Below are 15,123 nucleotides of genomic sequence, written 5' to 3'. Positions count from 1 at the left end.
AAATAAATTTATTCATTCAGAGTCTTGTAAAATTTATCGTTACGGAAAACAAATAACTGTCAATGAAAGCGTACTCAAACGACAGCAACAGCGTTTCATACACGGTCATACGAGTCATATGTTTCCAGGCGGCCGTTACCGGAATCTGATCTTATAGGTGCGAATTTTCATGACGTATAGAGGCGATAAAAATTGAGTATTTAAATAACGATTTATGAATATATGCTACTGTCAACTTATGTAAGCAAGCTATCATCAGATGTGCTAATACTGCAATGCCCATGTGCATTTTTCTTTGATAAATATAGTTATTGAAAAAACTGTATCAGTCTTAACCTCTTGATGCTTATGTGAAAACGGATCCTAAATTTCCTAATTATTTATTTTAAAATTTCAGAAAGTTTCTTCGGACAAGTTTATGAAATAAAGAAGAACTTGAAAGGAACCTACACAGTTCATAATTGTCATAAGGAAACCGCATTTTTAAATTTTAAATTTAACATGGAAAATAACAGTGAAGTAAGCTCTGTTAATATTTATGAAATTTTATTTATATCTCAAAGCATTAAACTATTGAACATACTACATTACAATAATTCTAAATAAATTTGAACCAATAGGTGGAATCATTTTCGCAGAATGATTCTGTATCAAGTATTGCTTCAAATGCCAGGTATAGGGAAGATGCTATTCTGCTAGAGCAGCAATCATTATTTCAACTTTTGCAAAAGGCAATATCAGAAACGAATGAAGAACATATCGCATTTGGAAAAGAAATTTCACCCTTATTGAATAAATTAAGCTTGGAATCACAATTTTTACCTAATGATATTAAAGAAGGATTGCAAAAAGTAGCTTTAATCATGAGATCTGAAAAGCTGGCTGATTTTAATGATGCTACACTGAATATAGTAAAGGAAAGGGAGAAAATAGAAGAAAAGAAAAGACAACACGAAGAAAAGCAGTTATCATTATTATACGATGATATTTTCAGAAAACATACTATATTTTCAAAAAAACTGAATAATTTACAAGAAGCTGTAAGTTCTCTTGAGAGTTTTATCGAAGATGCTCAAAAAGAACACGATGATAATTACTGTAATCGTGTTTCATTATCTACAAAGTTGCAAGAATACCAACAAACTACAGAGAAATTGGAAACTGATTTATTGGATATGCAAATTGAAGATGTTTACCCACAAAAGATATTAAATAAATATAATAGGTATTTGGAAATGTCAGGAGAATTAGCAGAACTTAATCAGTGTCTTAATCAGTATGGTGATTTGCCACCAAATTTACTTCAAGCTAAAGCTTTGCTTGAAGTTAAACAGAAGGAATACGAAACCTTGGAGAATACATTTCTGGAAAAAACAAGTTATTCTTAAGTTATAGTTAAAATTATAATAATAATTACAGTTATGTGTTATTTTTTCATTTTTATACAAAAATAAAGATAGAATATTATGTATCTGTTATTGTACACGTTCATTATTTAAAACCCATATTTCGATTGTGTTTGTTTTCTTGTCAACCTATTCTGTGCCCACTGATTCTTTAATTCCATTTCCATTGCTTTAGCTTGATGAGCCAAATATGTTATTTGATGTTTCTTTTTAGATTGAGAATTAACCCCACCCTGCATAGAAACTGGTCTTTGTACAGGCTCTTCTGTTAATGCTTTTACTAGCCATTCTCTTTCATCTGGTTTTATATCTTCTCCATTTATTTCAATAATATTTACGTCTTTAATTTCTTTCGGTTTTCGTTTTACTCCTCTTCTCCCACAAAGATATTCAATAGCTTTATCATCAAAGGCCACATTACCTTCGGTATCAATGTTATATTCTTGTTCAGGCACGGGCAATTTTGGGCCCACTTCTGCCTTATTTTTAAGTAATATTTCTTCCCTTGGTAAGCTTAAAATATCATACTCTACAGAAGCTAAAGTTTTCTGGTTATCTTGACTACAGGCTTCTTCTGAATCAATCTTACTTGATTCTGGTTTTAAATCTGCAATACTTTCAAAAGATTCTGATACATCAGGATTAGATACAATTTTAGTTGCTGACAAAGCAAAGAAATCAGTAACACTACTGCTTTTACTGTTTACAACTGTATCATCTTCATCTTCATCAGAACTTATATCCATAGAAACTCTTGTTGTTGTTGCTGTTGTTTTTGATACCTTATTTGTATGTGAATCATCTTTTATCTTCTTATTGGTCTGAACTTTTTCCTGACTTATTTTTACAGCTGTTTTACTGACAGTAGTCGGTACTAATTTATTAGTATTTTTCACTTCAGCTCCTTTTGGTGGTGGTAGTAGGGCAAAAAGTTTGGTACCTTTCTAAAATTATACATAAAAGTTGATTTTATTAAGTGTAGTACATAAGGTGGAATTACAGGTATACTTACGTTTGATGGTTTAATCCTATTAGACTTTGTTTCATTTTCCTCATCAACATCTTGAAACTATAATTTATAAGATAGATTAATATTAAAAGTTTATGAGAAGTTCATATTAAAAGAAGAAGTGTGATAATTATTCTTACATCAGATAGGGAAGGTACTGTTATTTTAACTGGTACACGATCTCTCTTCATTGGCTTCTCAGGTTTTAATTCAATTTCTTTTTTCAAAGGAATATCATCTTCTTCTATAATATCTTCGATTTCATTGATTATGCTTTTAGGCTTAGGTAACTTATCAAAATGAATCTTTTCTAATGTGCCTGTGTTAACATTATTTTCATCAACTTTTTCAGAGTGTTTTGGAACAGGTAAGCATAATTTGTCAGTTGTTTTTTGGGTGGTTACAATTTCGGTCAAAACCTGGTTCTTATCCCCAGTATCAGAGTTATTTTCTTCCTCATCTGAATTTTCATCGCTACTGCCATATGCAACCAGACTCATTTTTAAAAAGTATAGTAAACTTTATTGAAATTAAACACCGTCTCGAGTAAAATACGCGTTATAACTACATATAACCTCTACCTGAAGCAAATTGACAAGTGCTCAGCAGTTATATATACTTACAGTGACTGCAGATACAGAAGGACGAGTTACCGACCAATAGGGAACACCAGCGCCATCTATCAAAAATCAGCGGAAACTGCTTACCGACTTACCATCGGAAAGTCGATAACTCGTCGAGTAGTTTGAGCCGTTTGTGTATAGATGGCGCTGCTGTCGAAAACAGGAGTACACCCTCCTCTCTGTTCGACGTCCGAAGACGGACTGACGCGCTTCAGCGCGAAGCAGCTAATTTATAAGTCGAATTTCCGCTTCATCGCCGCGCATGCGTAACTAAAAGGATTATAATTTTCAAATATACACGTGCGAAAATTTTACGACTGCCTGAATAGGCGTAAAAAAAAATGTTTTTCCGATACGCTTTACGCGACTAATAAAGTAGGTAGTAAATAATTTAATTATCAAAGGTTCATTGCTTCGACGAATGATTTTAAGAATAAACCTCTTCTTAGATGTTCTTATCATTGCGATAAGAAATTGATTATTGTCTCACAGTATCAGCACATGTATACAAAAAGACATATCAGAACACTGTACTCTATCTCCAGCAGCATAAATATCAATTACTTTACATTCGCGCCCTACAGTGGGACTGATTGAGCATCAACTATATTTATTACGTATATGACCGTACAGTTCACTTCTTAAACTGTTTCATTCGTGTATGCTTCGTGTAGTGTTCTTTCGAAACAACTAAATTATACATTTATAAAATCTTAGTGTTTCATAGATAATATTTCTTTGTATTTTACACGCGTGAAAAATATTTATTTATTCATTTCAGATGAATTTAATCCAGTGTTTGTGATTTTAAACAAAGGTACCTACTCAGGTAAGGAGAAGCGGGAGATTTCATATACAATATACAATATTCTAACTTCGATATTAAAAGTTTTTAGCAATAAACCGGAAATGGAGGACAAAGATGCGCTACTGATACCGGGTCAATTGATTCGACCTCCGACTAACAAACAAATAGCATCTGATCTTTTGGAACAGCATTACGGGTTAAAGGCATTAAATGTAACCGAGTTGAATGCGTATGACGATAGAAACTATCACGTAATTTGTCAGGAGTCTCACAGGAATCCCCATATAAACGCTATCAGCACGCACGGTTACGTTCTGAAGATCGTCAACTCTTTGGACTCACAGAAAGGTCACGTGATAGAGGCACAGACTGAGATGTTGATCTACCTGAATCAACAAAATATTAATTGTCCTTTACCAATTAAAAATCTGAACGGTTCTTACTATTCCCTGGTAAAGCTGAACGTTGATGGTTGCAGAGATAGTTACGCCATCAGATTACTCATCTATAGACCTGGTGAACTGTTACATCGGGTACCGATTACCAGCGAATTGCTTCGAAACGTTGGTAGTTTTATAGCCAGGTTGGACAACGTTCTGATGGGCTTCTCCCATCCTGCCTACAACGACCATAAAACGTTGTGGATGTTGAACTCTGTACCAAAACTGCGACAGTTCACTTACGCTCTGAAAGATACATTTGAAAGCGACTTGGCGCACCAGGTGATATCTACTTTTGAGAAAGACATTCTCCAGGTGACATCGCAACTCGAACAGGGAATAATACACGGCGACCTGAACGAGCAGAACGTCGTGATGAGCTCGAATGGCAAAGAGATATCTGCAGTGATCGATTTCGGGGATTCCCATCGGACTTGTTTGATCTTCGAGCTAGCTATTACCTTGTGTTACATGATTTTGCAGGCTGGCGATGTGGCGATGGGTAAACACGTCGTGGAAGGATATCAGGATGTTAGGAAGCTGACGGATCTTGAAAAGAAAATCTTGAAGACCACTGTGTGCGCTAGAATATGTCAAAGTTTAGTCATGGGTGCTTACTCTTACCTTCACGATCCGCAGAACGAGTACTTGCTCGTCACCCAGAAATCGGGATGGTCTTTGCTGAAGAAATTGTGGCCACTTAGTCAGGATCAGGTACTTCAAGATTGGGGATTGATGGACTGAAGGAAATGCGTAGAAAACTGTTGAATTTCTGTAGGACGTTCATTATTTTCTATGTCAATTATTATCAGGTTGATGCATATGAAATGATAAAAGTTTCAACTTCTTTTCTTAATGTGTATCGAAAATTGTGCTAGTGCACTTTCATCTGCAACAACTTAATTATTTTAATATCTATTGTCAATTAATTGCGCAATAAACGTAGATAGTAGATGAATTGTCTGTACCTTCCGTAGAGTATCTGAAATAAATGAACCGAGGTATTGTGCAGTGATATATCCTCTGGTTTTATTCGTATTTTTAGGCAGTTACATATTTACATAGATATAATGAACAATAATGCTCTTCGTATAATAGTATGGAGTCACTTTACATAGCTAGATCGTGGTATATACAAAAATGCAGGTATCAGAAATCAATTGGCGGTAAATGTGTAACTGGTAGACAACAATAAAGAAATGCATATTAATTGGATCGAACAACAATCATCGTGGACTTAAATGTTAACCAAATTACTTATAACATATAGAATTTTTTTTTTTACAAATATTACCGCGAGACGATACATTTCGATTCTGCATAATACCTGCGTTTAAGGTGGTGAAAGTCATTGTTTTTTATCCGTGTGTGCTTTCATATAACTTATGTAGCTTGTAATATATATATATATATATATACCTTTTTTCTCGATTTCAATAATATACTAATTTTTTTATATCTCATTTTCATTCACGTCAGTTCGTTTTTGGCAAACTGTCTAGCTGTGTTGAGGCAAATTCGTTGATAGCGAAAATCTGTTCACAGTACCGTAGAGAACCTATTTGAAATAAATGAAAATATTAATATTTTATGTACGAAACCGATCATATTTTCTGCAAATATTTTTTTTTACAGTGAAATTATCGATAGTTTTACGGATCAGATTAATTGGTTACAAGTTTACTAAATACCAATCAGAGGCACAACAAATGAATTTCTTCAACCGTCTCGATTAACAATGGCAACGTCGTGTTAACGAATTTTCGCCAGAGGTTATTAACAAAATAGTATATTACAATACTTATATACTTTATTGCTTAGAATCTATTGGCTTACGTTCGCCCGACGAGGCGCTTATAGGCGCATAATAATTCATTTATAACTTACGTGTTGTTAGTAACTTTTATACTTTTATCATTTGTTAACTAAACATCGTTTCATTAATAATTTATTATATCGCATATCGTCGAACTTAAAGAGAGGTAACACGTCGCAATAAATACAAATATACTTCCTGTAAGGAATGTTTGTGAAGACTCTTTGGGACGTAACGAACAGAAAAGGCAGAGAGTCCGATGAGAACGATGAAAAAGAGAAATTAATACGGTATTTCAGTCTTGGCAAGATAAATGATTTCACGCATTTTTTCGAAAATCAATCGAGAGAGATCGATCGTGTTTGTGTGGTTTACAAGGGATACACGTAAAAAAATAAAGCCTCGAGAAGAATGAATTTTTGTGCCGCCTGTTAACAGCGCAATCAACATATACCGTTCTGTTCATTTCTTTCTCTCTATTCGTAACATTTTCCATCTAAAATTTGAACAGCTTTAATGCTCGTCTTTCGATACACCAACGTTTATATACGTCGCGTGATTCCTTTGAGGATACCATTATACATATAATTGAGTTATTGCAGATCAAATGGACGATATTTATATTAAATAATACCACCGGGAACTGTCCTGAATAAAATTTATATAAGTAATTTAAAATAATACCTCAATTCGGCTCTGATGCATATGTACTTTGCAGAGATCCTAAGTTTCTCTAAATTTTACACTCGACTTTTAAAAATTATTCTTTCAATATGTTAAGTCTTTTCATTACAAGCTTGGGTCATTGATGTATCAGTCCAATTGTAAGATACTTTTCTGTCCTGAAAATACACTTGAAAATCGTTTATTTGATATGCAACAACCAAATATCATTTTTCTATTATTTCATTCCCATTGAACTTCAACAATATAATTTCTCAACTTTTTGGACGAATGCCGGAATATTCCTTCGTTCTCTCCCCTAGGGTGTGAGCGTGCGCAATTAGGAGTCGTGCCAAACTACACTTTTACACACGTTTGAAAATTATAGCTTTAATTAGCACACAATTAGGAATCGGATTTTTTATCGGGTCAAGAAGAACCCGTACTCGGATGCGAACACTGTTCGAGGGTGACAGGATTCGGGGAACAATTACCAACGGAAGTAACTTGGTCGACATTGTTTCTTCAATACTTTTTTACATCATTTTGTAACAGAGGGCATTTGGATGCAACGAACGTGTTCGACGTTCCATTCCATCTTCCTCTTTATTTGCTGTTATATCCTATAAAGAAACAAGCGTATCAGTGAGCATTTCACGAAGATAACATTGCGAAGATAACCTTCTCTGTTGTCGCCATCTCATCGAATTTCTACCTAATTTTTTCCTTTTATCAACAATTTCTATGAATTTCTCCTAGCGTCTAGTGACACGACTGACAGCATTGTTTTTGATAAAGAGGTACCCTGCACATGTTCATCGTCTTTACTCTGCTGCACAATTTCGAATGGTCCTTACAGTCGTCTGGAAGAACAGCGATCTTTCAGCAGCATGGTTCTAAAATTTCAACGTCTATACACTTACTATGATTCTCCGTTTAGAAGAAGTCTTACCAGGCGTTTGAGGACACGGAGGACCCCTACACGTTTTCATCACCGGAGGTCGTGGAATGTCCCTGCACGCGTTTCCGGCTGGTTTCTTCGTTCCATACCAGACACATTGCAGGATCCTGTATTTAATACCATCTTCCTCGCAGGCTGCCGTGCACTTTAAAAATGATTTCACTTAAAAATAACAGTGTCCCATTAGCTTTCCACGAAATCTTGTGTTAAAACTTACCTCGGACCATTCGCCCACCCTCCAAACACCTTTACAAGCATCATTGTAACATTCCTGTCTCTGCAATGGTCGAGTTGTATCGTCGCATTTATTGGGATCGAGCAAGGTGACGTTACGTTGCCCTTTTCCTGTTTCCTCGATCAGACAGGTAACGTCGCGTCTTTGCATCGCAGTTTTCCAGTTGAAGCACCTGGACGTTTCGCAAGGGGTCCATTCACTCGTGTGCCATTGAGGACATTTACCAAATCCGCAGGGTCTCACTTTCTGAGGCACCGGATGTCCAGCGTCTATGCACAATGTAGCTCCTATTACGGTTCTTGGAGGTGTCCTGGTCGTATTTCCTACTGGTTTCGCTGCACGCACTGTACACTGTGCTCCTCTCATCTTAAACAATTTTTTTTTAAAACATCAATAACATTTTGATAAATATCAACTTATTAATCTTCGAGTGTATTACCTGAAATCCGCTACCTCCGCAAGTCTGAGAGCACTTTGACCAGTCAGTCGTGACCCATTCAAAAACCAGATTCTCCGTAGTGTCTGAATATTGTAAATAAATTTATAAGATCAATAATAATTTTCTTATGTTATAAATGAAATCTTTACCTAAAATAGTAAGAGACGCAATTGTAGAATCAATAGTGACATTGGTGATACCTATCGTGGTGTTCACGAGATCCAATGACTTTGTTTTATTCGTGTCATCGTTGTTTGAGCGTTCTTGAAAATCAGTCGGTTCTTTGGACGAATTGTTTCGATCTTCCTGATCCTGCGACAGATTCCTTATGTTCTTCTCCATCTCCGCGAATCCTCGATCCTCCGTCATAGCTAAATCAATGAGATCTTCTTCTAGGTCTCTAGTGGTCGTTGTACCATCGTCAACCGTGTCATTTTCAACGTAGACCTTTTGTTTCTTCATCTCATCTTCGAACATTTTCTCGTATTCCTTCGTTCTATTCAAAATCTCTTTCTCCTCTTCACTGTCCTCCTTTGAAGCAACCTCTACATCCTTGAGCGACATTGTTGAAGAAACATCCTCATAGCTTCTTCGATCGCTGTTTCTGTCATAAGATTCGGCAGAATTTTCTTTAGATTTTTCAGCCTCCTGTTTGGTACTGGATTCAGGAATATAATAAACCTCTAAGCCAATATTTTCTGAAGTAGTCGCTTCCTTATTTTGATCTTTAACCGTGGAACTCTTGCGGTTCTTGATTTCAGATGTATCATGCCACTGTCTTTTAACATTCTTCAGGGATTCCTCCACGTAATCGATGTTAGACTTCATAGACGTCACTGGATTCTCTTTACTTGTAACAGGAGTGATTTTCACTCGTTCGTTATGTTGCAGTCCAAACATGGACTCCTCTAAATCGTAAGGATCAACATCGATGAATATCCTCTCTTCGTCTGGTCCAAACGTTTCATCAGGAATGGCGGTGTTACGATACAAGCTGTCTACGCTTTCTTCTACGTTCTGGTACCTGAAACTGGAATCCTTGTCGGGTGTGGTGCGTTTTGTCGCAGCTGTTTCCTCGATGAAGGACACCGGGGCTGTCCTGTGGGATCTTCCCACAGAGCTGTCGCTCTGGAAAGGCCAGTACTCCTGAAAAAAATAAATTAAAATAAGGACGAGTCTGCATCTTCGTTTCAATCTCTTCACCTTTGGGTGACGTTGGGAGAGCTTAAGGTCAAATACAAATGCAAACATTTTTATCTTAAATAAAGAAAAGATTAGTATAGCTTCGTCAGAAACAAATGATTTGATCATCGTTTAGATCGTCTCACCTTCAAAGTGGATATAAAATAAGACAAGTGCGGTACGAGAGTAGAGGCACCTGAACTCGACGGTGCAGTAGATTCCACGGATTCATGGTACCCTGGCTGATAATTCAAATATCCATCACCATAAAAGTTAGTCCACAGATAGGAAGCAAGAAAGCAAAGAATCATAGACGAGAGATTAGTTCGTGCATACAGGCTCACAGATAAAACGTTTGCTGCCAATTACGCGATATTAATCCTAAGTTGAATGTATCATTTTTAAACGAAGGAGAACAATGTAAAAATTGAGGATGCCTCTATGGTCCGTCGTCCGAAGGTTAAATGTTGAGACACTGATTCGCTTCTGGAGCTCGGCAGCAAACGTGTTAAAGTATGCTTGTTAATTTAGACGAGAAGATTGCAAAAAGTATACAATTTAAATTCCTTATCTGATGGTTTCACCTGATTAAGCGAAGTGACGGTGTGTTCCTTGTGTATCATCGTGGAATCTGGTGTAGGGTTGATCTTCTGCTTCTTCTGATGCGGTTTCCTTGTCGGTTGGCTAGGGAATGCTCGTTCGTGACTCAGATCTTCGCTATCGATGGGAACAAATCGGTTCCCATAAGCGGCTGCTAGAACACCGATTTAGTATTATAATTATTCTGTCACAATTGTGATTTATGATGGGTTTGATCTTCTACCTGCACGATCGGTGTACAGATTTTCGCCAGAGTTAGCTGGCGCCGAATCCAAGTTGGCGTTTCGTTGTCGATGGACGGAATTGCTTAGTCGTAGATACTCCTCGCTGCTAAGTTGCTCCTTGGAACGAAATTTTACGATCAGCTGCGTCTCTGCGTGCGAGTTTCCCGCTGGAACAGGAAGATTTTCATTGCTGGTTTTTCTGTGTCGAAGAATATCAAGGTTTCCAAAATTTTGACGATTTACCTATGCACGCATAAACGCCGGAATCCGAGGATGTTATGTCATTTATTTTTAGCGCCCCTTTTCTAGTAATCTTATACTTCCTCGATTTCCTTAATTCTTTCTTGTCTTTGGTCCACATGATTTGTGCTCTAAAATCCATGGAAGTTTATCAACTATGCTTCAATCTCCTATACACGGAAGTAAAAAAGAAACTTACTTATCGAATTTCTTAACAGGACATCTGATTTTAACGGAGGACGTCCCTTGAAACACTTTAGCGACACCTCCTATCTTTAAGTCTACCTTCGCACTCAGGTCGGTCTGATTGTAGGTGGTGTTTTGGCTGGAAATAATCGGCAGGGAACTAGCATCCATGTTATGACACGGTATGGTATTGCAGGGTTTCTCCGAAGAAGGTCTTTGTGGCGGGCATTCGCGATCCTCTCGACTTTGTTTGCGACCTTGGGCCATTATTTGCTCGCAAATAACTTTACGTTTCTTCACGCCTCCTCCGCAGGACCTTGAGCACTGAAAAACATTCCTTTTCATCCTACTATACGTCGAGCTACCTTTGATACCGATTCAATTTCCAGTTGATTAAGATTCGATCTAGGGGCCTAAATCTTCGTAATTCTATGAATAGAGAGCTGGAGTTTGCAATAACCGTGGAATCGTGTGATAGAGTGAATCCCATCGTTTAATTCAATAGGATTGAAATTACCTTGCCCCATTCACCGGTACTCCATTTGACTGGGCAATCCAATACGTTGCAGTACTGTCTGTCTGCTGGAGGGGGTTGGGGGCACATGTGGTTTGGTACCGGAACCGTCTTACCTGGGCTCCGGGTCACCTCGTGTATGCACATGACATCACGCGTTTGTATGCCGATTCCACATGGGCTCATACAGGGTGAAAAATCGCTGAAATTCCATCTATGGACAAAGATAGATTGGGCATTACATTATACGTCCATAGTGAAAATGCAGGTAGGTAAGAGGCGTCTAGATGAAGGCTAATTACCTAGGGGGACAAGGATGATCGTTGCATACTCTTATCCTCTCTTCCGGTTTCGTCTCTGAAGTGCAGAGAAAAGGCATCACGGTTTTGCCAGTATCATCTCTCACACAATTTACTATCAGTTCTTGAATACCTAAAACGTAAGTTTTATCACTGATGGTCATTAAATACAGAAAGGAGGTGAATCTACACGAGAATGTATCGTTGAAGTAATCTAACATTATTGCTTCGTACGACTTTAATCTAGTAGCTAAGCGCAATTCAATCGGCTGTAACTTGTCGCGTAGTATCGTTAATTGCACAATCGGGCCGAATTATTCCGACTAATTAAGCGTTCTATGTGGAACGAAGCTGGATTCGTTCCGTTAATCCCTTCTGATCTGATCACCGATAATTCTCTGACTTATGTTTGCGGCTGATTAGCGTCGACTGAATGTAGTATTTACAGAACACGGGTCTAGTTAGATAATTTGATTAAAAGCAAGTTCGACGTTCAATTATTATTTAACTCGAAGCATTCTTTTTTTCTCGTTACAAACGAGGACCACTTTGACACGTTCAACGTTCCCCTCGAGTTTCGAATGGAGAACGCGTCACTTTCTCGGTGTTCCTTGTTTCCTCTACGAATTTGCATTCAATTTCCATCGCGTGTTGCCTTTGTGAAATTTCAAGCATCTCAGACTTGCGCCAGTTTTAACCGGGCCAATTCACAAAATTCCTTCTACAACGTCGCCGCCTGTTCGCCTTAACGCGTTTCATTCTTGTCGTTAAGAAACGGTGAATTATTATGTCTACCGGCAACTTCTGTGTATATGTAAAACTTACCTCCCAGGCAGGTAGCACTGCACGCTGTGTAACCAGCTTCCTTCCAGGAGAAGGTGGTCTGCACGTCGCTTCCTGGAGCGACCTTGATACCAGCATCGTAGCCACTTCCGCTGGAACTACCTGCAGAGGATCTGTACGTATCGGTCAGACTTGGTTCGGCGTATCCACTGTCGCCTACTGTGTCGATGCCATAAGTTAAACTGTTCTCTATCGCACTGCACGGTCCCATTACGCACTTCTCCGTTTCGATCGGTTTTGGTCCCGAGCATTGTCGATCCGGTAGATCAGCGATGGTTCGACTAAACTCGAGGAATATCTTGCATCGGACCTCTCGATGTTTGATTCCTTCTCCGCATGTGACACTGCAGGGTGACCATTCTTCGGCGATGAACCTGAAGGTTCGTTTCTTTCATGATTCGTTTGGGTACGAAAGGTTGCCTGTAATGGGCCCCTTTTCTCGAGATTTTACTTTGCTTTTAGATGAATTTTTCTTTCGTATTGTAAATTTAAACGCAGATGGTGAAAATAGTTACTTTAAAAAGGTTCTTTAATAATTTCTATCAATAAAAAAAGAAGTTACACTGCAGAAGTATAATGGACACCATGCGTTCCATTCGCTTTTTCTGGTTTATTCAACGCGATCCAATCCACGTGTATCTATACTTGTCCAACAATCAATGATTTTTTTGCTGCCGCGTTTCCAATTGGCTTTTTCATCTAACGGCTCGTTTTGATCTACCTCAATTGTACGCGTTTCGGCTGGATTAAATTGCTAGTACAGCGAGTACAACGTTACAAAATAGACTGTCCTTTTTTCCCCCCATTGAGATTCGTTCAAGTTTCTGTTCTTCCGACTGAAAATTGTGTAAAACTCGTCCCGGAAGCAGCTAGAGAGAGAGAGAGTGAAAGGACAGTTTTATGCTCTAAATTACGCATGCTAAGCCTACAGGAATAAAAGAGGAGAGAAAAACATGGAGTGAGAGAGGATACTCTACACAGTATCATCTACACTTGTTCTACGGCATTCGCGTTATGCGCTAATTAAATATCACGGTAAATCTTATAATCTCTGTAAATTGTATTAGCTGGATAAAGTTATGTAAAAAAGAAAAAGGGTACCAGGAAGATTAAGCTCTTGGAATTTAAGCGAAGAAGAGACATTCGAGTTGGACGTCAGCAGAAAACTGTCCTGACCGAGTTTTTCCATGGAAAAACAGAAATTTTATTTTCCCTCCTCTAACGACGTACATTTTTTATTTCTGCTGACGCGCAACGTGGAAGAAACGAAACATACGTTAAAAACAATCAGGGTTCAGCTTTACTTTGGGAGGGGGACACAAAATGATTGACCACTTACAGCAATTTTCTGTGACAAAAGGGCAAGGAGCAAATGCTTGTGAAACTCGCTTAGCCCTGATTTCGCTGAAAAAAGGAGGAGAAGGTGGTTGAAGTTGCTGCGGTGAGTTACAAGAGCGTGCAAGGAATCTACGAAAGTACAGGCGCGCACGGTCATCCAAGAGAAAAAGGGATGGCGGTCAACAAAAGGGAAGGCAGAGAAATATTCCGCAGGGAAGAAAGAGGATAAACGTCGGTGTGCTTTGCTGTGTCCTGAAGCAAGAAACGCTGGTAGCCAGCGTTGGCTGGGATGGGTCAGGGTGGCAGGATAGAACAAGAAAGATGTAAAGAAAAGAATAAGAGATACTAAAGGGGTTGGTGGGTGCGAGTGAGAGGGGGAATCGAAGAAGAAGAAATAAAGGGAAGAAGAGAGAGAGAGAGAAGTAGAAGAGTTAAAGTGATAGAGAGTAGAAAGAGACACAGTAATGGGATACCTCAGATACAACCAGCCACAGGCAAAGTAGATCGTATATCTGTCGGGACAGAGCAATTGACGTCAAGAAATGAATGCTTTTAAGACGAAACATTTTCTATCTAGCTATCTAGCTGTTGTACGAGTTTTGTTATTTTGTAAGAAGGGAAGGAGGACAGCGCGACGAGAAGCTCTACTGTAAATCACGTTTTGTAAGTGTATACGTGTGGTGTGTCCCGGTGCGCGTTTATCAATTTTTTTCCAAAATAACTCACGTGGATTCCGAGGGTATCGGTTGGTCGATCAATTTCGCTGTCATGGGTGGAGGAGGGTACGGCTGCATCAACGGCTGCGTCATTTCCTCGCCATCTGAAGGAAAATTTTCTCTCTTTGGTCACTGGATCTCTCTTCGACGCGATATACTATCGAGGTCGTTTCGTTTCGAACCGTGCACGTGAGAAATCGAACAACAGCTTTCTAGAGCTGAACCGGTGCCAGGTTGGAATAACAACGACGCCGGTGCATGGGAATGTAACTTATAAAACTTACATATTGGACAGGGGATGTTTGTTTTGCACTCCTGCTCGGTGTGCGGTCGTTCGGCTGGATCGCAATCCTTTGAGATGGAACCAACGGCATCCCTGCACTCGATTGTCCTCGTCCTCGCTCCGCTGCCACAGCTCACCGAACACTATTGATCATATCAAAGAAAAATCAATTCCAGGCTGACGGTGAATCGTTTTGAAAATTTTACGTTGTTGAAAGATTTTCAAATTTTATCGGAGAAAATCTCGTGTGATTTCACAATTTAAAACTATATGTATTTATGAAACGATCGTATTTAGC

The 15,123-nt window shown here is 38.5% G+C and overlaps 4 protein-coding genes across 12 annotated transcripts in view; 2 read left to right on the top strand and 2 right to left on the bottom strand.

The window, feature by feature from the left end:
- Positions 1-17: 17 nt before the first annotated feature.
- LOC117601054 (uncharacterized) lies at positions 18-1,740 on the top strand. Of its 2 annotated transcripts, none has more exons than XM_034317315.2 (3): positions 18-157; positions 398-519; positions 621-1,740. In XM_034317315.2, exons 2-3 carry the CDS (start codon positions 502-504, stop codon positions 1,386-1,388), a joined length of 786 nt encoding a protein of 261 aa, XP_034173206.1. In that variant the 5' UTR covers positions 18-157; positions 398-501; the 3' UTR covers positions 1,389-1,740. The 2 variants fall into 2 exon arrangements, with proteins under 2 accessions (XP_034173206.1, XP_034173207.1); XM_034317316.2 differs by having other exon boundaries at positions 101-240.
- Positions 1,145-3,032, bottom strand: LOC117601050 (uncharacterized). Its single transcript, XM_034317300.2, has 3 exons — positions 2,556-3,032; positions 2,419-2,475; positions 1,145-2,350 (listed from the first exon to the last, which is right to left on the bottom strand). Exons 1-3 carry the CDS (start codon positions 2,913-2,915, stop codon positions 1,496-1,498), a joined length of 1,272 nt encoding a protein of 423 aa, XP_034173191.1. The 5' UTR covers positions 2,916-3,032; the 3' UTR covers positions 1,145-1,495.
- Positions 3,032-5,461, top strand: LOC117601051 (hydroxylysine kinase). 3 transcript variants are annotated; one of them, XM_034317302.2, is made up of 3 exons: positions 3,032-3,413; positions 3,820-3,867; positions 3,928-5,461. In XM_034317302.2, exon 3 carries the CDS (start codon positions 3,948-3,950, stop codon positions 5,028-5,030), a length of 1,083 nt encoding a protein of 360 aa, XP_034173193.2. In that variant the 5' UTR covers positions 3,032-3,413; positions 3,820-3,867; positions 3,928-3,947; the 3' UTR covers positions 5,031-5,461. The 3 variants fall into 3 exon arrangements, with proteins under 3 accessions (XP_034173193.2, XP_034173196.2, XP_034173195.2); XM_034317304.2 differs by lacking the exon at positions 3,032-3,413 and adding an exon at positions 3,444-3,665; XM_034317305.2 differs by lacking the exon at positions 3,032-3,413 and having other exon boundaries at positions 3,442-3,867; positions 3,935-5,461.
- A 223-nt stretch (positions 5,462-5,684) lies between these two features.
- Positions 5,685-15,123, bottom strand: part of nolo (ADAMTS-like no long nerve cord) — a 139,100-nt gene continuing 129,661 nt past the window's right edge. The window contains exons 10-25 of one of the 6 annotated variants that reach the window (XR_004580585.2): positions 14,827-14,968; positions 14,553-14,646; positions 12,471-12,862; positions 11,649-11,778; positions 11,350-11,560; positions 10,846-11,156; positions 10,650-10,777; positions 10,406-10,573; positions 10,167-10,336; positions 9,729-9,824; positions 8,550-9,546; positions 8,401-8,483; positions 7,944-8,327; positions 7,689-7,871; positions 7,481-7,628; positions 5,685-7,388 (exon numbers count right to left, since the gene is read on the bottom strand). Coding sequence is in view for 5 of the 6 variants with exons in the window: in XM_034317292.2 (XP_034173183.2) it covers positions 7,528-7,628; positions 7,718-7,871; positions 7,944-8,327; positions 8,401-8,483; positions 8,550-9,546; positions 9,729-9,824; positions 10,167-10,336; positions 10,406-10,573; positions 10,650-10,777; positions 10,846-11,156; positions 11,350-11,560; positions 11,649-11,778; positions 12,471-12,862; positions 14,553-14,646; positions 14,827-14,968 (3,561 nt within the window). In the remaining variant the exon portion in view is untranslated. Of the gene's footprint in view, positions 7,629-7,688; positions 7,872-7,943; positions 8,328-8,400; positions 8,484-8,549; positions 9,547-9,728; positions 9,825-10,166; positions 10,337-10,405; positions 10,574-10,649; positions 10,778-10,845; positions 11,157-11,349; positions 11,561-11,648; positions 11,779-12,470; positions 12,863-14,552; positions 14,647-14,826; positions 14,969-15,123 lie in introns of all 6 variants that reach the window. The other 5 variants (XM_034317295.2, XM_034317292.2, XM_034317296.2 and 2 more) reach the window with 5 other exon arrangements.

The sequence above is a fragment of the Osmia lignaria genome, chromosome 16 (assembly GCF_051020975.1).
Source record: "Osmia lignaria lignaria isolate PbOS001 chromosome 16, iyOsmLign1, whole genome shotgun sequence".
NCBI lineage: Eukaryota > Metazoa > Arthropoda > Insecta > Hymenoptera > Megachilidae > Osmia > Osmia lignaria.
This window is presented reverse-complemented; position numbering and strand designations above follow the sequence as displayed.

Bases quoted from the DNA above. Each gene is read 5' to 3' on its own strand.
- LOC117601050 (XM_034317300.2), bottom strand. From the start codon at position 2,915: ATGAGTCTGGTTGCATATGGCAGTAGCGATGAAAATTCAGATGAGGAA. The intron at 2,476-2,555 runs GTAAGAATAATT...TATAAATTATAG, and splicing joins CAGTACCTTCCCTATCTGAT to TTTCAAGATGTTGATGAGGA. The intron at 2,351-2,418 runs GTAAGTATACCT...GTATAATTTTAG, and splicing joins ATAGGATTAAACCATCAAAC to AAAGGTACCAAACTTTTTGC.
- LOC117601051 (XM_034317302.2), top strand. From the start codon at position 3,948: ATGGAGGACAAAGATGCGCTACTGATACCGGGTCAATTGATTCGACCT.